Raw genomic sequence first — 23,341 nt, 5'->3', positions numbered from 1 at the left:
ACGCTGGTAACCAGGGTAAATATTGGGTAACCAAGCAAAGCGCTTTGCTTCGTTACCCGATATTTACCCTGGTTACCAAGCGCAGCATCGTTACACGAGTCGCTTGTGGCTGGTCAGATCTGCCTGATTGACAGCTCACCAGCGACCATGTAGCGACACACCAACGACCCCTGCCAGGTCGGATCGCTGGTGGGATCGTTGATGCGTCGCTATGTGAGATGGTACCCTAAGAAAACAGGAAAGCTACTGTAGTAACACCACAAAATTGACTATAAAGACTTTATTATCTCAATAGATAAGGATTAAAATACTTACAGATCCTGCTGGTGGGTACTGTTGGGGAACTTGAGGACCCCAAACCATTGAATTTACCTGAGCAGCCACCATATTGGATGCCATTTTTTTAAGAAGTCTAAAAGGAGAAAAAAAAGATTATACTTTGATATATATTTTTTTTTAAATGGGTTGCACCAAAATATAGGTTAAAGTTATCCCCTGCCCTACAGACTCTGGCAGCCCTATTGAGAATGAATAGCGAACAGGGGCAGATGCTAGACCTCTGTCTGCACAGTCAGGTTTTTGTGATTGGTGGGAGCGCAGTGGTCAGACCCCCCCAATCCAGATGTTATCCCATATACTATGGATAGTTGATAACTTCCAACTTGGTATACACCCTTTAGTCTAGTAATGACTTGCCAGCAGCCACCACTAGATGGCACACCTCTTATAGAATTTAATGTACAATCAATATACAATAAGCGCCCTCTAGTGGTAGCAGAAGGCAACAAGCGTTTTATAGCTTTGACCGTCATAATGATAATCCTGCACAATAAGGGCTAAGCAAAAAGGGATGAACAGCTGGCTATTGGCTGGACATAGTGGGGCATCTTCTGCTGCAGCCAGTTGTCTTACTACCAGACAAAGGAACGTGGGGAGTAGGAGGACATAGCTGAGCTCCGAAAATTGTTTTATGAATTTCTCAGTCTGTGTGCACTTAATCCTTTTAGTGTCTTTGGGAATCTATTAGCTTAATACACAGCCCTATGCAATGGTGGCAGATAACCTCAGGAAGATTATGAGCCTTGTATATTTCAGATAGAGCGCTCCACAGGCAGCAGCGTATACACGAATACAGACCACCACTCAACTACTGCAGTGACTGGGTGAGGGCAGCACGTTTTATACATGAATACGCTGGTGTCCAACGTCATGTCAGGGATACATGTCATGTGGCAGCAATTCTCAGAAAAGTCATGGGACTAAACACGTGTATCTTGTCTGACTTGCTGCCGTGCGTCTATTTTAGTAGTTTAACAAATCCCAAGCACACAATCAATTGCAACAGGGTAATGCAAAAAAGTGTTTTTTATTATACAAGCAGAAAGAAAATGCACTGCCGTGCATCTATTTTAGAACAGAAGATTTTTCTATGAAAAATTATCCAAAATGCAGATAAATTTGCACGCGACACGTGCCAACGTCTATGGCAAGTGAGTTGTGTGTGACTTGTGACTAGCGACAAAAAAAAAAAACAAAAAAAAAAAAAAAAACACATTTGGAAAAATTTGCAACTCAGTTGCCGGTCATAATGCGACAACATAAAACCAGAGGATTTTATATGTGACACAGATTAATGTGAATCCCTTTCGTTTGTCCTAACTCTTCCTAACTAACACTTTCTCAATATACTGCTGCTACCTACCCTGCTCCCCTCTCTGCGTCACATATATACCTTCATTAATATTTTAGCTTTGATCCTTCAGGTCTGGAGACCAGAATCGGACAAACTGAGCAGGGCGCATCACTGGTGGGGGCAGGGCAGCCTCTCCGAGTGACAGCAGCATGTACAGATCACACTTCTCATTCCTCTCAGCCTGCTTAACAGTACGATGCTTTCATGTAACAAGCACTGCAATGTGTTGATAGTATATCATCCCCTGTGATCGGCACATCTTGTCCTATGAAAGCACCACACTGTAAAGCAGGCTGAGAGGAGAGAAGTGTGTGCGTGCCCAGACTGCTGTCACTCACAGAGGCCGCAACGACGCCACCAGTGATGTACCCTGCTTTGTTTGTCTGATTCTGGTCTCCAGACTAAAAGGATCAAAGCTAACCCTCAATAAAAAGGTATTTACGCACTAAAGAGATCAGTTTACAGGAGCAGGGTAGGCAGCAGAAGAAGTATATTAGGAAAGAAGGGAATTTTGTTACTTACCGTAAATTCCTTTTCTTCTAGCTCCTATTGGGAGACCCAGACGATTGGGTGTATAGCTACTGCCTCCGGAGGCCACACAAAGCATTACACTAAAAAGTGTAAGGCCCCTCCCCTTCTGGCTATACACCCCCCGTGGGATCACGGGATGCTCAGTTTTAGTGCTAAAGCAAGAAGGAGGAAAGCCAATAACTGGTTTAAACAAATTCACTCCGAAGTAACATCGGAGAACTGAAAACCGTTCAACATGAACAACATGTGTATCCAAAAAAACCCAAAAATCCCGAAGGACAACAGGGCGGGTGCTGGGTCTCCCAATAGGAGCTAGAAGAAAAGGAATTTACGGTAAGTAACAAAATTCCCTTCTTCTTCGGCGCTCCATTGGGAGACCCAGACGATTGGGACGTCCAAAAGCAGTCCCTGGGTGGGTAAAGAAATACCTCATGTTAGAGCTGCCAGACAGCCCTCCCCTATGGGGAGGCAACTGCCGCCTGCAGGACTCTTCTACCTAGGCTGGCGTCCGCCGAAGCATAGGTATGCACCTGATAATGTTTGGTGAAAGTGTGCAGACTCGACCAGGTAGCTGCCTGGCACACCTGTTGAGCCGTAGCCTGGTGTCGTAATGCCCAGGACGCACCCACGGCTCTGGTTGAGTGGGCCTTTAGCCCTGAAGGAACCGGAAGCCCAGCAGAACGGTAGGCTTCAAGAATTGGTTCTTTGATCCATCGAGCCAGGGTGGCTTTGGAAGCCTGCGACCCTTTGCGCTTACCAGCGACAAGGACAAAGAGTGCATCGGAGCGGCGCAGGGGCGCCGTGCGGGAAATGTAGATTCTGAGTGCTCTCACCAGATCTAACAAATGTAAATCCTTCTCATACCGATGAACTGCATGAGGACAAAAGGAAGGCAAGGAGATATCCTGATTTAGATGAAAAGAGGATACCACCTTAGGGAGAAACTCCTGAATGGGGCGCAGCACTACCTTGTCCTGGTGGAAGACCAGGAAAGGAGCCTTGGATGACAGCGCTGCTAGCTCAGACACTCTCCGAAGAGATGTGATCGCTACCAGAAAAGCCACTTTTTGTGATAGTCGAGAAAGTGAAACATCCCTCAGAGGCTCGAAGGGCGGCTTCTGGAGGGCAACTAGTACCCTGTTCAGATCCCATGGATCTAACGGCCGCTTGTACGGGGGTACGATATGACAAACCCCCTGCAGGAACGTGCGCACCTTAGAAAGTCGTCCTAGACGCTTCTGAAAAAAGACGGATAGCGCCGAGACTTGCCCTTTAAGGGAGCCGAGCGACAAACCTTTTTCTAACCCAGATTGCAGGAAAGAAAGAAAAGTAGGCAATGCAAATGGCCAGGGAGACACTCCCTGAGCAGAGCACCAGGATAAGAATATCTTCCACGTTCTGTGGTAGATCTTAGCAGACGTGGGCTTCCTAGCCTGTCTCATGGTGGCAACGACCCCTTGGGATAATCCTGAAGACGCTAGGATCCAGGACTCAATGGCCACACAGTCAGGTTCAGGGCCGCAGAATTCCGATGGAAAAACGGCCCTTGGGACAGTAAGTCTGGTCGGTCTGGTAGTGCCCACGGTTGGCCGACCGTGAGATGCCACAGATCCGGGTACCACGACCTCCTCGGCCAGTCTGGAGCGACGAGTATGACGCGGCTGCAATCGGATCTGATCTTGCGTAGCACTCTGGGCAAGAGTGCCAGAGGTGGAAACACATAAGGGAGCCGGAACTGCGACCAATCTTGCACCAAGGCGTCTACCGCCAGAGCACTTTGATCGCGAGACCGCGCCATGAAGGTCGGGACCTTGTTGTTGTGCCGAGACGCCATTAGGTCGACGTCCGGCACCCCCCAGCGGCGGCAGATTTCCTGAAACACGTCCGGGTGAAGGGACCACTCCCATGCGTCCATACCCTGGCGACTGAGGAAGTCTGCTTCCCAGTTTTCCACGCCCGGGATGTGAACCGCGGATATGGTGGATGCTCTGTCCTCCACCCACATCAGAATCCGCCGGACTTCCTGGAAGGCTTGCCGACTGCGTGTCCCTCCTTGGTGGTTGATGTATGCCACCGCTGTGGAGTTGTCCGACTGAATTCGGATCTGCTTTCCTTCCAGCCACTGCTGGAAGGCTAGTAGGGCCAGATACACTGCCCTGATTTCCAGAACATTGATCTGAAGGGTGGACTCCTGCTGAGTCCACGTACCCTGAGCCCTGTGGTGGAGAAAAACTGCTCCCCACCCTGACAGACTCGCGTCTGTCGTGACTACTGCCCAGGATGGGGGTAGGAAGGATCTTCCCTGTGATAATGAGGTGGGAAGAAGCCACCATTGCAGAGAGTCCTTGGCCGTCTGGGAAAGGGAGACTTCCCTGTCCAGGGATGTTAACTTTCCGTCCCATTGGCGGAGAATGTCCCACTGAAGTGGGCGCAGATGAAACTGCGCAAACGGGACTGCCTCCATTGCTGCCACCATCTTCCCTAGGAAGTGCATGAGGCGCCTTAAGGGGTGCGACTGACCTTGAAGGAGAGACTGCACCCCTGTCTGTAGTGACCGCTGCTTGTCCAGCGGAAGCTTCACTATCGCTGAGAGAGTATGAAACTCCACGCCAAGATACGTTAGTGATTGGGTCGATGACAGATTGGACTTTGAAAAGTTGATGATCCACCCGAAAGTCTGGAGAGTCTCCAGCGCAACATTCAGGCTGAGTTGGCATGCCTCTTGAGAGGGTGCTTTTACAAGCAGATCGTCTAAGTAAGGGATCACCGAGTGTCCCTGAGAGTGCAAGATTGCTACCACTGCCGCCATGACCTTGGTGAAAACCCGTGGGGCTGTCGCCAGACCAAAAGGCAGAGCTACGAATTGAAGATGGTCGTCTCCTATCACGAAACGTAGAAAGCGTTGGTGCTCTGTAGCAATCGGCACGTGGAGATAAGCATCTTTGATGTCTATCGATGCAAGGAAATCTCCTTGAGACATTGAGGCAATGACGGAGCGGAGGGATTCCATCCGGAACCGCCTGGCGTTCACATGCTTGTTGAGCAGTTTTAGGTCCAGAACAGGACGGAATGAGCCGTCCTTTTTTGGCACCACAAAGAGATTGGAGTAAAAACCTTGCCCTTGTTCCTGAAGAGGAACAGGGATCACCACTCCTTCTGCTCTTAGAGAGCCCACCGCCTGCAGAAGGGCATCTGCTCGGTCGGGATGTGGGGAAGTTCTGAAGAACCGAGGCGGAGGACGAGAACTGAACTCTATCCTGTACCCGTGAGACAAAATGTCTGTTACCCACCGGTCCTTGACCTGTGGCAGCCAAATGTCGCAAAAGCGGGAGAGCCTGCCACCGACCGAGGATGCGGAGAGAGGAGGCCGAAAGTCATGAGGCAGCCGGCTTGGAAGCGGTTCCTCCGGTTGCTTTCTTGGGGCGTGAGTGAGCCCGCCAGGCATCTGAGCTCCTTTGCTCCTTCTGAGTCCCTTTGGACGAGGAGAATTGGGGCTTGCCCGAGCCTCGAAAGGACCGAAACCTCGACTGCCACTTCCTCTGTTGAGGTTTGCTTGATCTGGGCTGGGGTAAGGAGGAGTCCTTACCCTTGGACTGTTTAATGATTTCAGCCAATTGCTCACCAAACAGTCTGTCTCCAGATAGCGGCAAGCTGGTTAAACATTTCTTGGAGGCAGAATCTGCTTTCCATTCCTTTAACCACAAGGCTCTGCGCAAAACCACAGAGTTGGCGGACACCATTGAGGTACGGCTCGTAGAGTCCAGTACCGCATTGATAGCGTAGGTCGCAAACGCAGACATTTGCGTAGTTAAGGACGCAACTCGCGGCACTGCTGGACGTATGATAGAGTCCACCTGTGCCAGACCAGCTGAAATAGCTTGGAGTGCCCACACGGCCGCGAATGCTGGAGCAAATGACGCGCCGATAGCTTCATAGACAGATTTCAACCAAAGGTCCATCTGTCTGTCATTGGCATCTTTAAGTGAAGCCCCATCCTCCACTGCAACTATGGATCTAGCCGCAAGCCTGGATATTGGGGGATCCACCTTTGGACACTGGGTCCAGCGTTTGACCACGTCAGGGGGAAAGGGATAACGTGTATCCTTAAAACGTTTGGAGAAACGCTTGTCTGGATAAGCATGATGTTTCTGGACTGATTCACTGAAGTCAGAGTGGTCCAGAAAAGTACTCAATTTACGCTTGGGATACCGGAAATGGAACTTCTCCTGCTGTGCAGCTGCCTCCTCTGAAGGGGCTGGGGGAGAAATATCCAACAGTCTATTGATGGCCGCTATAAGGTCATTTACCATAGCGTCACCATCAGGGGTATCTAGATTGAGAGCGGTGTCAGGATTAGATTCCTGATCACCCACCTCTGTCTCCTCATACAGAGACTCTTCTCGCTGAGACCCTGACCAGTGTGATGACGTCGAGGGTCTTTCCCAGCGAGCCCGCTTAGGCTGCCTGGGACTGTCATCCAAGTCAGAGTCTTCAGCCTGTGATGCCTGGGACCCCCTTGAAGTACGGATTAGTTCCAACTGAGGGGGACCGGGGAGCATAGACACAGCAGTGTCCATGGTCTGAGTAACTGGCCTGGACTGCAAGGTCTCCAGGATTTTTGTCATAGTCACAGACATCTTATCAGCAAAAATTGCAAATTCTGTCCCCGTCACCGGGGCAGGGTTCACAGGCGTCTCTGCCTGGGCCACTACTACCATAGACTCTGGCTGCCGAAGTGGCACAGGGATTGAACATTGCACACAATGGGGGTCATTGGAACCTGCCGGTAGATTAGCCCCACATGCGGCACAAGCAGTGCATACCGCCTGTGCCTTGGCACCCTTGCGTTTTGCGGATGACATGTTGTTGTCTCCTCAGAGCAATATAGGGTATAAGCCAAGAAGCGACTGTACAGTGCAATATAAATATATATGGTACAGGGAAAAAGTGCACCAAATAACACTGTGGCACTAGTGGGGCCAGCACTTATGTGCAGCTTACCGCCCGCATAAACGCGGGTGTGTGGTCGCCAGAGCCCCTTGTCTGAGTCCCCCAGAGCCTGTGTCCGTTCTCCAGCCAGACTGCATGCAGGAATGGCTGCCGGCGTCCTGTGGAGAGGGGCGGGCCCTGGGCGTGTTGAGACCAAGAGCGGGAAACTTGCGTCCCCACTGTGCCCAGTGAGAGGGCTGGAGTATGTAAATAAGACTCCAGCCCTCGGCGCTGACTATAGAACAGCGTCTCTCCCTTTCCCTGATTGACAGGGTGGGGGCGGGAACGAAGCAGAGCTAGGCCGCAAAAGCCGGGGACTAGATTTATGAGCGCTGCCGCCGTAAAAGCGCGGTCAGCGCGAGTCCCCGGCGCACTACAAGTCCCAGCCGCGCCGCCGCTCCCGGAGCGGCCGGCGCGGTAGTTCCCAACACAAAAAATCACTCAGCAAAGCTGCAGTGACTCTAACCCGAGCGCGCAGCGCTACTGCCCCCGGCGCACTAGCACACCCAGCAAGTCTGGAGTGTGCGTGGCCTGTCTGTGCGGGGACACAGAGTACCTGAATGTTGCAGGGCCTTGTCCCTGACGGTACTCAGCTCCTCCAGCAGGGTCTCTGGGTCTGTGGATGGAGCCCGGCCTCAGGGTTTGGGGGCCGGTAAGATCCCACTTCCACAGAGCCCCTCAGGGGGATGGGGAAGGAAAGCAGCATGTGGGCTCCAGCCTCCGTACCCGCAATGGGTACCTCAACCTTAACAAACCGCAAGTGGGGTGAGAAGGGAGCATGCTGGGGACCCTATATGGGCCCTCTTTTCTTCCATCCGATATAGTCAGCAGCTACTGCTGACTAAACAGTGGAGCTATGCGTGGATGTCTGACCTCCTTCGCACAAAGCTTGAAAACTGAGCATCCCGTGATCCCACGGGGGGTGTATAGCCAGAAGGGGAGGGGCCTTACACTTTTTAGTGTAATGCTTTGTGTGGCCTCCGGAGGCAGTAGCTATACACCCAATCGTCTGGGTCTCCCAATGGAGCGCCGAAGAAATGTTAGTTAGGAAGAGTTAGGACAAATGAAAAGGGATCACGTTAGTAGTGAGAAAACTCTTAAAAACGGTTTTCTTTTAGCTCTTCGAGTGTCCATTGTGTCTTCATGGAGTTTTAGCTACTAGGAGTACGAACCTATAGCAATATTGCCTTTACATAAAGTAGTTTTGCAATTTTTTCATTAAAAATTCTGCACGATTGGCTATTACAGGTTCTTGGTTTCTCTTTATATTCAATTTTGTTATAGTCTGGTCATAAAACGAGTTACAAACTCTCCCATTGGAAAAGTCAGAATGAGCTCACTGATGGGTTCTCAGTTAACTCATTCTGCATCCAGCAATAGACCGTGCAGCACAAAAATGATAAAGACAAATCAAGTTTAAATTAACAAGACCAAATTACAAAGAAGGGAATTTTGTTTACTTACCGTAAATTCCTTTTCTTCTAGCTCCTATTGGGAGACCCAGACAATTGGGTGTATAGCTTCTGCCTCCGGAGGCCACACAAAGTATTACACTTTAAAAAGTGTAACCCCTCCCCTCTGCCTATACACCCTCCCGTGCATCACGGGCTCCTCAGTTTTGGTGCAAAAGCAGGAAGGAGAAAACTTATAAATTGGTCTAGGGTAAATTCAATCCGAAGGATGTTCGGAGAACTGAAGACCATGAACCAAAAGAACAATTCAACATGAACAACATGTGTACACAAAAGAACAACCAGCCCGAAGGGAACAGGGGCGGGTGCTGGGTCTCCCAATAGGAGCTAGAAGAAAAGGAATTTACGGTAAGTAAACAAAATTCCCTTCTTCTTTGTCGCTCCATTGGGAGACCCAGACAATTGGGACGTCCAAAAGCAGTCCCTGGGTGGGTAAAAGAATACCTCAATAAAAAGAGCCGAAACGGCCCCCTCTTACAGGTGGGCAACCGCCGCCTGAAGGACTCGCCTACCTAGACTGGCGTCTGCCGAAGCATAGGTATGCACTTGATAGTGTTTCGTGAAAGTGTGCAGACTAGACCACGTAGCTGCCTGACACACCTGCTGAGCCGTCGCCCGGTGCCGCAATGCCCAGGACGCACCCACGGCTCTGGTAGAATGGGCTTTCAGCCCTGAAGGAAGCGGAAGCCTGGAAGAAAGGTAGGCTTCGAGAATCGGTTCCTTGATCCACCGAGCCAAGGTTGACTTGGAAGCCTGCGAACCCTTACGCTGGCCAGCGACAAGGACAAAGAGCGCATCTGAACGACGCAGGGGCGCCGTGCGAGACACGTAGAGCCGGAGTGCTCTCACCAGATCTAATGAGTGCAAATCCTTTTCACATTGGTGAATTGGATTAGGGCAAAATGAAGGCAAGGAGATATCCTGATTGAGATGAAAAGGAGATACCACCTTAGGGAGAAATTCCGGAACAGGACGCAGCACCACCTTATCCTGGTGAAACACCAGGAAGGGGGCTTTGCATGACAGCGCTGCAAGCTCAGACACTCTCCGGAGTGATGTAACTGCCACTAGAAAGGCCACCTTCTGCGAAAGACGTGATAGAGAGACATCCCGCAGCGGCTCGAAAGGTGGTTTCTGAAGAGCCGTTGGCACCCTGTTAAGATCCCAGGGTTCCAGCGGACGCTTGTAAGGTGGGACTATGTGGCAAACTCCCTGCAGGAACGTGCGGACCTGCGGAAGCCTGGCTAGGCGCTTTTGAAAAAATACGGAGAGCGCCGATACTTAGCCCTTGAGAGAGCCGAGTGACAAACCTTTGTCCATTCCGGATTGAAGGAATGAAAGAAAAGTGGGTAAGGCAAACGGCCATGGAGGAAAACCGTTATCAGAGCACCAGGATAAGAAGATTTGCCAAGACCTGTAATAGATCTTGGCGGACGTTGGCTTCCTGGCCTGTCTCATGGTGGCAATGACATCCTGAGATAACCCTGAAGACGCTAGGAGCCAGGACTCAATGGCCACACAGTCAGGTTGAGGGCCACAGAATTCAGATGGAAAAACGGGCCTTGTGACAGCAAGTCTGGGCGGTCTGGAAGCGCCCATGGTTGACCCACCGTGAGATGCCACAGATCCGGGTACCACGACCGCCTCGGCCAGTCTGGAGCGACGAGAATGGCGCGACGGCAGTCGGACCTGATCTTGCGTAACACTCTGGGCAGCATCGCCAGAGGAGGAAACACATAAGGCAGTCGAAACTGCGACCAATCCTGAACTAACGCGTCCGCCGCCAGAGCTCTGTGATCCTGAGACCGTGCCATGAATGCCGGGACTTTGTTGTTGTGCCGTGACGCCATGAGATCGACGTCCGGCGTTCCCCAGCGGCGACAGATCTCTCGAAACACTTCTGGGTGCAGAGACCATTCCCCCGCATCCATGCCCTGACGACTGAGAAAATCTGCTTCCCAGTTTTCTACGCCCGGGATGTGAACTGCGGAGATCGTGGAGGCTGTGGCTTCCACCCACTGCAGAATCCGCCGGGCTTCCTGGAAGGCTTGACGACTGCGAGTGCCGCCTTGGTGATTGATGTAGGCGACGGCAGTGGCGTTGTCCGACTGGATACGGATCTGCCTTCCCTCCAGCCACCGATGGAAAGCCAATAGGGCTAGATACACTGCCCTTATCTCCAGAACATTGATCTGAAGGGAAGACTCTATCGGAGTCCAGGTTCCCTGAGCCCTGGTGGTGGAGAAAAACCGCTCCCCACCCTGACAGGCTCGCGTCCGTGGTGACCACAGCCCAGGTTGGGGGTAAGAAGGATTTTCCCTGCGATAGAGAATTGGGAAGGAGCCACCACTGAAGTGACGTCTTGGTTGCAAGGGAAAGAGAGACGTTCCTGTCGAGGGAAGCCGACCTCCTGTCCATTTACGGAGAATGTCCCATTGGAGCGGCCGCAGATGGAATTGCGCGAACGGCACTGCCTCCATCGCTGCCACCATCTTCCCCAGGAAGTGCATGAGGCGCCTTAAGGGGTGTGACTGACTCCGAAGAAGTGATTGCACCCCTGCCTGCAGAGAGAGCTGTTTGTCCCGCGGTAGCTTGACTACCGCTGACTGTGTATGAAACTCCATCCCAAGGTAAGTCAGTGATTGGGTCGGTGTCAACTTGGATTTCGGGAAGTTGATGATCCACCCGAACTGCTGGAGAGTCGTCAGAGCGATGGTAAGGCTGTGTTGACACGCCACCCGAGAAGGGGCCCTGACTAGGAGATCGTCTAAGTAGGGAATCACCGAGTGGCCCTGAGAGTGTAGGACCGCCACAACAGATGCCATGACCTTGGTGAACACCCGTGGGGCTGTCGCCAGGCCGAAAGGCAATGCCACGAACTGAAGGTGTTCGTCCCCGATGGCGAAACGCAAGAAGCGTTGATGTTCGGGTGCGATCGGCACGTGGAGATAAGCATCCTTGATGTCGATCGATGCTAGGAAGTCTCCTTGTGACATCGAGGCGATGACCGAGCGGAGAGATTCCATCCAAAACCGTCTGGTTCTCACATGTCTGTTGAGTAGCTTGAGGTCCAGAACGGGACGGAATGATCCGTCCTTTTTTGGCACCACGAACAAGTTGGAGTAAAAGCCGTGACCACGTTCCTGAGTGGGAACGGGGATCACAACTCCTTCTGTCTTCAGAGCGTCCACTGCCTGAAAAAGTGCGTCGGCCTGAGCGGGGGGCGGAGAGGTTCTGAAGAAACGAGCCGCAGGACGAGAGCTGAACTCTATCCTGTAACCGTGAGACAGAATGTCTCTCACCCATCGGTCTTGAACATGTGGCCACCAGGCGTCGCCAAAGCGGGAGAGCCTACCACCGACCGAGGATGCGGCTAGGGGAGGCCGAGAGTCATGAGGAGGCCGCCTTGGAGGCAGTGCCTCCTGCGGCCTTTTGGGGGCGTGACTTGGACCGCCACGCATAGGAGTTCCTCTGGCCTTTCTCCGGCCTGCTGGACGAAGAGGATTGGGGCTTGGTGGAGGGACGAAAGGACCGAAACCTCGATTGTATATTCCGTTGCTGAGGTCTCTTAGGTTTGGATTGGGGTAAGGAGGAGTCCTTTCCCTTGGATTCTTTAATAATCTCATCCAATCGTTCGCTAAACAAGCGGTCGCCAGAAAACGGCAAACCGGTTAAGAACCTCTTGGAGGCCGAGTCTGCCTTCCATTCGCGCAGCCACATGGCCCTGCGGACTGCCACAGAGTTAGCGGATGCCACAGCTGTACGGCTAGCAGAGTCTAGGACTGCGTTCATGGCGTAGGAAGAAAAAGCTGACGCTTGAGAAGTCAAAGACGCAACTTGCGGAGCAGAATTACGTGTGACAGCATTAATCTCAGCCAGACAAGCTGAGATAGCTTGTAGTGCCCACACGGCTGCAAAGGCTGGGGCAAAAGACGCGCCCGTGGCTTCATAGATGGATTTCACCAGGAGCTCTATCTGCCTGTCAGTGGCATCCTTTAGCGATGAGCCATCTGCAACCGATACCACAGATCTAGCCGCCAATCTAGAGACTGGAGGATCCACCTTGGGACATTGAGCCCAACCCTTAACGACATCAGAGGGGAAGGGGTAACGCGTGTCAGTGAGGCGCTTAGTAAAGCGCTTGTCCGGAACCGCTCTGGGCTTCTGGACAGCGTCTCTGAAGTTAGAGTGATCGAAAAACGCACTACGTGTATGTTTGGGGAACCGAAACTGGTGTTTCTCCTGCTGAGACCTAGGGCCCAACCTGGGAGCGCGCTGCGGCGCGGACCGAGAGGGGCCTGGAGGCGACGATCCAACAGGGGCCGGGGCTTGTGTAAGGACCGGTCTGGACTGCAAAGCTTCTAGCAGCTTGGCAGACCATTTGTCCATAGACTGAGCCATGGATTGTGAAAGTGACTCAGAGTTTCTCAGCAAAAGAGGCGAACTCTGTCCCCTGCCGCCTGGACAGGGGGAGCAGGGGGGTCTAAATGAGCCGAGGGGCCCGCTAGTGACCGAGGCTCCGGCTGAGCAAGCGAAACAGGGGTTGAGCATTGCTCACAGTGAGGGTAGGTGGAACCCGCAGGTAACATAGCCCCACAAGAGGTACAGGCCGCAAAAAAACCCTGTGCCTTAGCAGCTTTGCTCCTTGTGGACGACATGCTGTTGTCTCCTAGGAGAATGATCACTGAGGGTATATGGGCAAAAAAGGGTATACAGCCCGACCGAACAGAAATATATATATAAATACGTATCTATTCCGGCACCCTAGGGGGACCAGCACCGGGTGACCGGTGTGTCTTACCGACCGCTAACAAGCGGAGTGTGTGTCCTCCAGATTCCCTGCCTTAGGTCCCCCGGAGCTGCAGAGCTGTTCACTGAGAATCCTCCACCGGCAGAGTGCCAAAAAATGGCTGCCGGAGCTCTCAGGGGAGGAGTGGAGCTGTGGGCGGCGCCAGGAAAGTGCGGGAATCTGGGGTCCCCACAGTGATCAGTGAGGGGGGAGGAAAACATGCAGGATGCTCCAGCCCTCACATCCGACGTCAGGTCGGTAATCCCGCCCTTACCCCTGACAGGCAGGCCCGGGGGCGGGATTTTTGCGACTAGGCCGCAATGAAGCCGGGGACTAAATTTGAGACCGCGCCCGACAAGCAGGCACGGTCGGCGCGGAAGTCCGCCGACCTTCTCAATTCAGCAGCTGCCGCAGCGTCCGGGAAGAAGGTGCGCTCCCTGCACAGTCCCCAATGGGGACACAGAGTACCTTTGAGTTGCAGGGCCCGGTCCCTGAGGTTGAATAGACTCCGGTCCGGCAGATTCCCACAGGGGCTGCGGAGGGAGCACGGTCCCAGTAAATGGATGACCGCTCAGGATCCCACTTCTCCCAGAGCCGCTAAGGGATGGTGAAGGAGAGGGCATGAGGCTCCGGCCTTTGTACCCGCAATGGGTACCTCAACCTTAACAACACTGCCGACGTAGTGGGGTGAGAAGGGAACATGCCGGGGGCCCCGTGGGGGCCCTCTTTTCTGCCAACCGACATAACTAATATGAGAATGCATGAGTGGATGTGTGCCTCCTTCCACACAAAGCATAAAACTGAGGAGCCCATGGTCCACGGGAGGGTGTATAGGCAGAGGGGAGGGGTTACACTTTTTAAAGTGTAATACTTTGTGTGGCCTCCGGAGGCAGAAGCTATACACCCAATTGTCTGGGTCTCCCAATGGAGCGACAAAGAAAGCTAATTTTAGCCCAAAATCCTTTACAAAAACAGAAGAAAAGAAAACAAATCACCAAAAGATGGACAACCTTTTTAAAGAGAATCTGTCACCAGGCTTTTGCCACCTAATTTGAGAGCAGCATAATGTAGGGGTAGAGATCCTGATTCCAGCAATGTGCTCTCCCTTACTGGGCTGCTTGTTGCAGTTTTACCCTAGTTTTATCTGCTGCAGATCTAGCAGTTCCCCAAATGCTCACACCTCTGATTGGCAGCTTTCTGTGTATGCTGTGCATAAGCAGAAAGCTACCAATCGTGTACTTAACACTGACATATTCCAAAGAAGAAGAGATGGATCAGGTAAGAAGGGAATTTTGTTTACTTACCGTAAATTCCTTTTCTTCTAGCTCCAATTGGGAGACCCAGACAATTGGGTGTATAGCTACTGCCTCCGGAGGCCACACAAAGTATTACACTTAAAAGTGTAAGGCCCCTCCCCCTTCTGGCTATACACCCTCCCGTGGGATCACGGGCTCCTCAGTTTTAGTGCAAAAGCAAGAAGGAGGAAAGCCAATAACAGGTTTAAAGACAAATTCAATCCGAAGAAACATCGGAGAACTGAAACCATTCAACATGAACAACATGTGTACCCGAAAAAAACAAAAATCCCTAAGAAAACAGGGGCGGGTGCTGGGTCTCCCAATTGGAGCTAGAAGAAAAGGAATTTACGGTAAGTAAACAAAATTCCCTTCTTTTTCGCTCCTAATTGGGAGACCCAGACAATTGGGACGTCCAAAAGCAGTCCCTGGGTGGGTAAAAGAATACCTCGTGATAGGGCCGTCAAACAACCCTGTCCTACAGGTGGGCAACCGCCGCCTGAAGGACTTGTCTACCTAGGCTGGCGTCCGCCGAAGCGTAGGTATGCACCTGATAATGCTTGGTAAAGGTGTGCAGACTCGACCAGGTAGCCGCCTGGCACACCTGCTGAGCCGTAGCCTGGTGCCGTAATGCCCAGGACGCACCCACGGCTCTGGTAGAATGGGCCTTTAGCCCTGAAGGAACCGGAAGCCCCGCAGAACGGTAGGTTTCAAGAATTGGTTCCTTGATCCACCGAGCCAGGGTGGATTTGGAAGCTTGCGACCCTTTACGCTGACCAGCGACAAGGACAAAGAGTGCATCCGAGCGGCGTAAGGGCGCCGTGCGGGAAATGTAGATCCTGAGTGCTCTGACCAGATCCAACAAATGCAAACCTTTCTCAAATTGATGAACTGGATGCGGACACAAGGAAGGTAATGTGACATCCTGATTGAGATGAAAGGGGGATACCACCTTAGGGAGAAACTCAGGAATCGGACGTAGAACCACCTTGTCCTGGTGAAACACCAGGAAGGGAGATTTGCATGAGAGCGCCGCTAGCTCGGACACTCTCCGAAGAGACGTGACCGCTACTAGAAAGGCCACTTTCTGTGAAAGACGAGAAAGGGAAACATCCTTCATAGGCTCGAAAGGCAGCTTCTGGAGAGCAATTAGAACCTTGTTCAGATCCCAGGGCTCTAACGGCCGCTTGTAAGGAGGGACGATATGACAAACTCCTTGCAGGAACGTGCGTACCTGAGAAAGTCGTGCTAGGCGTTTCTGAAAAAATACAGAGAGCGCTGAGACTTGTCCTTTAAGGGAGCTGAGCGACAAACCTTTTTCCAACCCGGATTGCAGGAAGGAAAGAAAAGTAGGCAATGCAAAAGGCCAGGGAGAAACTCCCTGAGCAGCGCACCAAGATAAGAATATCTTCCACGTCCTGTGGTAGATCTTGGCAGAGGATGGTTTTCTAGCCTGTCTCATGGTGGAAATAACCTCTCGAGATAATCCTGAAGACGCTAGGATCCAGGACTCAATGGCCACACAGTCAGGTTCAGGGCCGCAGAATTCCGATGGAAAAACGGCCCTTGAGACAGCAAGTCTGGTCGTTCTGGTAGTGCCCATGGTTGGCCTACCGTGAGGTGCCACAGATCTGGGTACCACGATCTCCTCGGCCAGTCTGGAGCGACGAGGATGGCGCGACGGCAGTCGGCCCTGATCTTGCGCAGCACTCTGGGTAACAATGCCAGAGGCGGGAACACATAAGGTAGCCGGAATTGCGACCAATCTTGAACTAAGGCGTCTGCCGCCAGAGCTCGGTGATCGTGAGACCGTGCCATGAAAACCGGGACCTTGTTGTTGTGCCGTGACGCCATCAGGTCGACGTCCGGCGTCCCCCAGCGGCGACAGATCTCCTGAAACACGTCCGGGTGAAGGGACCATTCCCCTGCGTCCATACCTTGGCGACTGAGGAAGTCTGCTTCCCAGTTTTCCACGCCTGGGATGTGAACTGCGGATATGGTGGAAGCCGTGTCTTCCACCCACGTCAGAATCCGTCGGACTTCCTGGAAGGCTTGCCGACTGCGTGTTCCACCTTGGTGGTTGATGTACGCTACCGCTGTGGAGTTGTCCGACTGAATTCGGATCTGCTTGCCTTCCAGCCACTGCTGGAAGGCTTGTAGGGCAAGATACACTGCTCTGATTTCTAGAACATTGATCTGAAGGGTGGACTCTTCCTGAGTCCACGTCCCTTGAGCCCTGTGGTGGAGAAACACTGCTCCCCACCCTGAAAGACTCGCGTCTGTCGTGACTACCTCCCAGGATGGGGGTAGAAAGGACTTTCCTTTCGACAAAACGGTGGGAAGAAGCCACCACCGAAGAGATTCCTTGGCCGCCTGAGAAAGGGAGACGTCTCTGTCGAGGGACGTCGACTTCCCGTCCCATTGGCGGAGAATGTCCCATTGTAGTGGACGGAGATGAAACTGCGCGAAAGGGACTGCTTCCATTGCTGCTACCATCTTCCCTAGGAAGTGCATAAGGCGTCTCAAGGGGTGAGACTGGCCTTGAAGGAGAGATTGCACCCCTGTCTGTAGTGAACGCTGTTTGTCCAGCGGAAGCTTCACTATCGCTGAGAGAGTATGAAACTCCATGCCAAGGTATGTTAGCGATTGGGTCGGAGTCAGACTTGACTTTGAAAAGTTGATGATCCACCCGAAACTCTGGCGAGTCTCCAGCGCAACGTTCAGGCTGTGTTGGCATGCCTCTTGAGAGGGTGCCTTGACAAGTAGATCGTCCAAATACGGGATCACAGAGTGACCTTGAGAGTGCAGGACTGCTACTACTGCTGCCATGACCTTGGTGAAGACACGTGGGGCTGTTGCCAGCCCGAAAGGCAGAGCTACGAACTGAAGGTGTTCGTCTCCTATAACAAAGCGTAGAAAACGCTGGTGCTCTGGAGCAATCGGCACGTGGAGATAAGCATCCTTGATGTCTATAGATGCTAGAAAATCTCCTTGAGACATTGAGGCGATGACGGAGCGAAGGGATTCCATTCGGAACCGCCTGGTTTTTACGTGCTTGTTGAGCAGTTTTAGGTCCAGAACGGGACGGAATGACCCGTCCTTTTTTGGCACCACAAACAAGTTGGAGTAAAAACCGTGACCTTGTTCCTGAAGAGGAACGGGGGTCACCACTCCTTCTGCTTTTAGAGTGGACACCGCTAGCCGCAGAGCATCGGCTCGGTCGGGAGGTGGAGAAGTTCTGAAGAAGCGAGTTGGAGGACGAGAGCTGAACTCTATCCTGTACCCGTGAGACAGAATGTCTCTCACCCAACGGTGTGACCTGTGGCAGCCAAATGTCGCCAAAGCGGGAGAGCCTGCCACCGACCGAGGATGCGGAGAGAGGAGGCCGACAGTCATGAGGAAGCCGCCTTGGTAGCGGGTCTTCCGGCTGTCTTTTTTGGGCGTGACTGAGTCCGTCAAGAATCTGAGCTCCTCTGATCCTTTTGAGTCCTTTTGGACGAGGAGAAATGGGACCTGCCTGAGCCTCGAAAGGACCGAAACCCCGACTGTCCTCTCCTCTGTTGGGGTTTATTTTGTCTGGGCTGAGGTAAAGATGAATCTTTACCCTTGGAGTGTTTAATGATTTCATCTAAGCGCTCCCCAAACAGTCGGTCACGAGAAAATGGCAAACTGGTTAAACACTTTTTGGAAGCAGAATCTGCCTTCCATTCTCTTAACCACAAAGCTCTGCGTAAAACTACGGAGTTGGCGGACGCCACTGCCGTACGGCTCGTAGAGTCTAGGACAGCATTAATCGCGTAAGACGCAAATGCAGACATTTGAGAGGTTAAGGGTGCCACCTGCGGAGCAAATGTACGTGTGACCGTGTCAATCTGTGTAAGACCAGCTGAAATAGCTTGGAGTGCCCATACGGCTGCGAATGCTGGAGCAAACGACGCGCCGATAGCTTCATAGATGGATTTCAACCAGAGCTCCATCTGCCTGTCAGTGGCATCTTTAAGTGCCGCCCCATCTTCCACTGCAACTAAGGATCTAGCTGCAAGCCTGGAGATTGGAGGATCCACCTTGGGACACTGGGTCCAGCCCTTGACCACGTCCGGGGGAAAAGGATAACGTGTATCCTTAAGCCGTTTGGAAAAACGCTTATCCGGATAAGCGTGGTGTTTCTGGATTGCCTCTCTAAAGTCAGAGTGGTCCAGAAATACACTTAATTTACGCTTGGGATACCTGAAATGGAATTTCTCCTGCTGTGAAGCTGTCTCCTCCGCTGGAGGAGCTTGGGGAGAAATGTCCAGCATTTTATTGATGGACGCTATAAGATCATTCACTATGGCGTCACCATCAGGAGTATCCAAATTGAGAGCGGCCCCAGGATCAGAATCCTGATCAGCTATCTCCGCGTCATCATACAGAGAGTCCTGCTGGGACCCTGACCAGTGTGATGAAGTCGAGGGCCGCGCATAGCGAGCTCGCTTAGGCTGTCTGGGACTGTCGTCCGTGTCAGAGCCATCACCCTGGGATGCAAGAGACACCCCCGGATCCCGGAACTGTTCCAACTGAGGGGGACCAGGGAGCAATGAGTTAACAGTGTCCATGGCCTGAGTTACTGGTCTAGACTGCAATGTTTCAAGAATTTTAGTCATAGTCACAGACAATCTGTCAGCAAAGACTGCAAACTCTGTCCCTGTCACCTGGACAGTATTCACAGGAGGTTCTGCCTGGGTCACCTCCAGCAGAGGCCCCGGCCGAGCAAGTGCCACAGGGGCCGAGCACTGCACACAGTGGGGGTCAGTGGAACCTGCCGGTAGAACAGCCCCACATGCGGTACAAGCAGCATAGAAAGCCTGTGCCTTGGCACCTTTGCTTTTTGCGGTCGACATGCTGTTGTGTCCTCTGAGAAATCTAGGAGGGTATATAGCAGAGAATCCCCAGCGACCGTACAGTGCAATGTAAAGCTGCAAGCATAAAATACAGTATACACTTCGGCACCAGTGGGGGTCAGCCCTTGAGGGCAGCTTACCGCCCGCTGAAAAGCGGGTGTGTGGGCACCAGAATCCCGTATCTGGGTCTCCCAGTCTCCTCTCTCCAGCACAGACTGCACCTCAGGAATGGCTGCCGGCGTCCTGTGAAGAGGGGCGGACCGTGGGCGTGCCACAAACAAAGTGCGGGAAACTGGTGTCCCACTGTGCCCAGTGTGAGGGCTGGAGTATGCAAAGCAGACTCCAGCCCTCTGCGCTGACGTTCTGTACAGCGTCCCGCCCTTCCCGACTGGCAGGCCTGGGGGCGGGAACGAAACGAAACTAGGCCGCAGAAGCCGGGGACTCGAGTAATAAGCGCGGCCGTGATATATGCACGGCCAGCGCGGAAGTCCCCGGCGCACCACAAGTCCCAGCCGCGCCGCAGCGAAAAAAACTGACAGCAGCGGCCGCGCGGCAGTTTCAGATACGTGTCCCCTCTCAGCAAAGCTGCAGATAGGAATGGCACCAGCGCGCAGCGCTGTTGTCCCCGGCGCACTAACACACCCAGCAACGCTGCGGTGTGCGCGCGATATGTACGGGGACACAGAGTACCTTGACGTAGCAGGGCCTGTCCCTGACGATACTCAGCTCCATTCCAGCAGGTTCTCAGGGGCTGTGGATGGAGCACGGTCTCAGTGCCTGGAGACCGGTAAATCCCACTTCACCCAGAGCCCTAAGGGGTATGGGGAAGGATGCAGCATGTGGGCTCCAGCCTCCGTACCCGCAATGGGTACCTCAACCTTAACAAGCACCACCGACAGAAAGTGGGGTGAGAAGGGAGCATGCTGGGGGCCCTGTATGGGCCCTCTTTTCTTCCATCCGACATAGTCAGCAGCTGCTGCTGACTAAACAGTGGAGCTATGCGTGTATGTGTGCCTCCTTCGCACAAAGCATGAAAACTGAGGAGCCCGTGATCCCACGGGAGGGTGTATAGCCAGAAGGGGGGGGGCCTTACACTTTTAAGTGTAATACTTTGTGTGGCCTCCGGAGGCAGTAGCTATACACCCAATTGTCTGGGTCTCCCAATTAGGAGCGAAAAAGAAAGGGAACCTGTCACCAGATATGGTGACTAAACTGCAGCCACCACCAGTGGGCTCTTATATACAGCATTCTAACATGCTGTATATAAGAGCCCAGGCCGCTGTGTATAACGTAAAAATCACTTTATAATACTCATCTAAATGGTCAGTTCGGTGCAGACTGGTTGGATGGGTGTCTCCGTACTCTGGGTGCGGCGCCTCCTCTTTCGGCCATCTTTGTCCTCCTTCTTCTGAAGCCGGTGTGCATCACGTGTCCTACGTCATACACACGCGCCGGCATTGAAGTCCTGCGCCGGCATTGAAGTCCTGCGCAGGTGCACTTTGCTTTGCCCTGAGTAGGGCAGATCAAAGTATTGTAGTGCGCCTGCGCGGGACCTCAATGCCGGCGTGTGTGTATGATGTAGGACGCGTCATGCACCCAGGCTTCAGAAGGACAAAGATGACCGAAAGAGGAGGCGCCACACCCAGAGTACGGAGACACCCATCCAACCAGTCTGCACCGTAGCGCGACCGTTTAGGCGAGTATTATAAAGTGATTTCTACGTTCTACACAGCGGCCGGGGCTCTTATATACAGCATGGTAGAATGCTGTATATAAGAGCCCAGTGGTGGTGGCCGCAGCTTATAGGCCCCAAATCTGGTGACAGGTTCCCTTTAAACCATATATTGACATTCGAGTAGAAGCAGTTTTTCAGTCCTTTTTTTATGCTGAACACCACCCCTTGACTTATACTCAAGTGAGGGTCCCCCAAAATATTCTCAACTGTCCTCCGTTCCCACGGCGCCGCAAATCATTCAACGCAAGTAAAGCGATGCCGACAGCAGTGGCCCCATGTGTCAGCCGAGAACATCGAGGGGTCTATGTGGCTTTGGTCCTCAAGAGGCAGGTAACATGACACCGTAGGAAAGGAGGACAGGTGAGAGTGAGTGTGTGTGTGTGTGTGTGTGTGTGTGTGTGTGTGTGAACACAACAACATTATAGGGGACCAGTACTAGGAGGACATTACTAAAGGCTGAACACATTACTACAGGAGACGGGGATGGGGCACATTACTACAAGGGACAAGGCTGAACACATTACTACAGGAGACGGGGATGGGGCACATTACTACAGGAGACGAGGATGGGGCACATTACTACAGGAGACGAGGATGGGGCACATTACTACAGGAGACGAGGATGGGGCACATTACTACAGGAGACGAGGATGGGGCACATTACTACAGGAGACGAGGATGGGGCACATTACTACAGGAGACGAGGATGGGGCACATTACTACAGGAGACGAGGATGGGGCACATTACTACAGGAGACGAGGATGGGGCACATTACTACAGGAGACGAGGATGGGGCACATTACTACAGGAGACGAGGATGGGGCACATTACTACAAGGGACAAGGCTGAACACATTACTACAGGAGACGGGGATGGGGCACATTACTACAGGAGACGAGGATGGGGCACATTACTACAGGAGACGAGGATGGGGCACATTACTACAGGAGACGAGGATGGGGCACATTACTACAGGAGACGAGGATGGGGCACATTACTACAGGAGACGAGGATGGGGCACATTACTACAGGAGACGAGGATGGGGCACATTACTACAGGAGACGAGGATGGGGCACATTACTACAGGAGACGAGGATGGGGCACATTACTACAGGAGACGAGGATGGGGCACATTACTACAGGAGACGAGGATGGGGCACATTACTACAGAGCACAGGGATGGGGCCCATTACATTTTATTAGTGTCTATTTTTATTTTTGACATTTTCTAGTAGCTGCTGCTTTTCCCACCCTAGGCTTATACTTGAGTCAGTAAGTTTTCCCAGTTTTATTTTTGTGATAAAATTAGGTGCCTCAGCTTATGTTCGAGTATACACGGTAACTATCTCTTAAAAAGTAGGTCAGAGAATTTCTGACCATTCAGTAAGATCTAGTGCAGGGAAGTCAGGGCAAGCAGCACCCAATAACCCCAGTAATGGACACCGCTAATTAACATTGAAATCTCCCTCCTATAGGTACATTGGGGGTGACATGGACCCCGCTATGTTCAGACAGTGAACGTTTGCATTCCAGGAAATATAATTGGATGGTGGTTTCATGAGGATACTCACTCTGTGCCATCGCCTCCATCATTCAGATAAGTGACTCCCAGGCGGTTCCCTGGGGGATACTCAAACCCGTGCAGCTTGTACTTGGCATAAATGGCGGATGAGATATTCTGATACTGCACCACAGCAAAAGCTACAGGAGGAAAGCGAAAATGTCAAGAGGCGTCAGAAACCAGCTGCTGTGCTTGCACCAAGCATACCCATACAATGCAAAGAGATACAAGTGCACACTAATAGAAACTCACCTCGGGACATGTGTGTTTTCACACTGAAACCTTCCAGGACAGTGAGAGCCTGCACTGCCATATACGATGCCTTTATGCAGTAAATAATGGGACTAGGACATAATCAGTAGCGTGAATGCCTTATACAGCTCCGCTGCTTTGT

The 23,341-nt window shown here is 52.4% G+C and overlaps 1 protein-coding gene across 1 annotated transcript in view; it reads right to left on the bottom strand.

The window, feature by feature from the left end:
• RBM45 (RNA binding motif protein 45) overlaps window positions 1–23,341 on the bottom strand; it is a 69,681-nt gene that overhangs the window by 25,090 nt on the left and 21,250 nt on the right. The window contains exons 6-7 of the mRNA XM_075317382.1: window positions 22,958–23,087; window positions 316–412 (exon numbers count right to left, since the gene is read on the bottom strand). Coding sequence (XP_075173497.1) covers window positions 316–412; window positions 22,958–23,087 — 227 coding nt within the window. The remainder of the gene's footprint in view (window positions 1–315; window positions 413–22,957; window positions 23,088–23,341) is intronic.

The sequence above is a fragment of the Anomaloglossus baeobatrachus genome, chromosome 7 (assembly GCF_048569485.1).
Source record: "Anomaloglossus baeobatrachus isolate aAnoBae1 chromosome 7, aAnoBae1.hap1, whole genome shotgun sequence".
Lineage (NCBI taxonomy): Eukaryota > Metazoa > Chordata > Amphibia > Anura > Aromobatidae > Anomaloglossus > Anomaloglossus baeobatrachus.
This window is presented reverse-complemented; position numbering and strand designations above follow the sequence as displayed.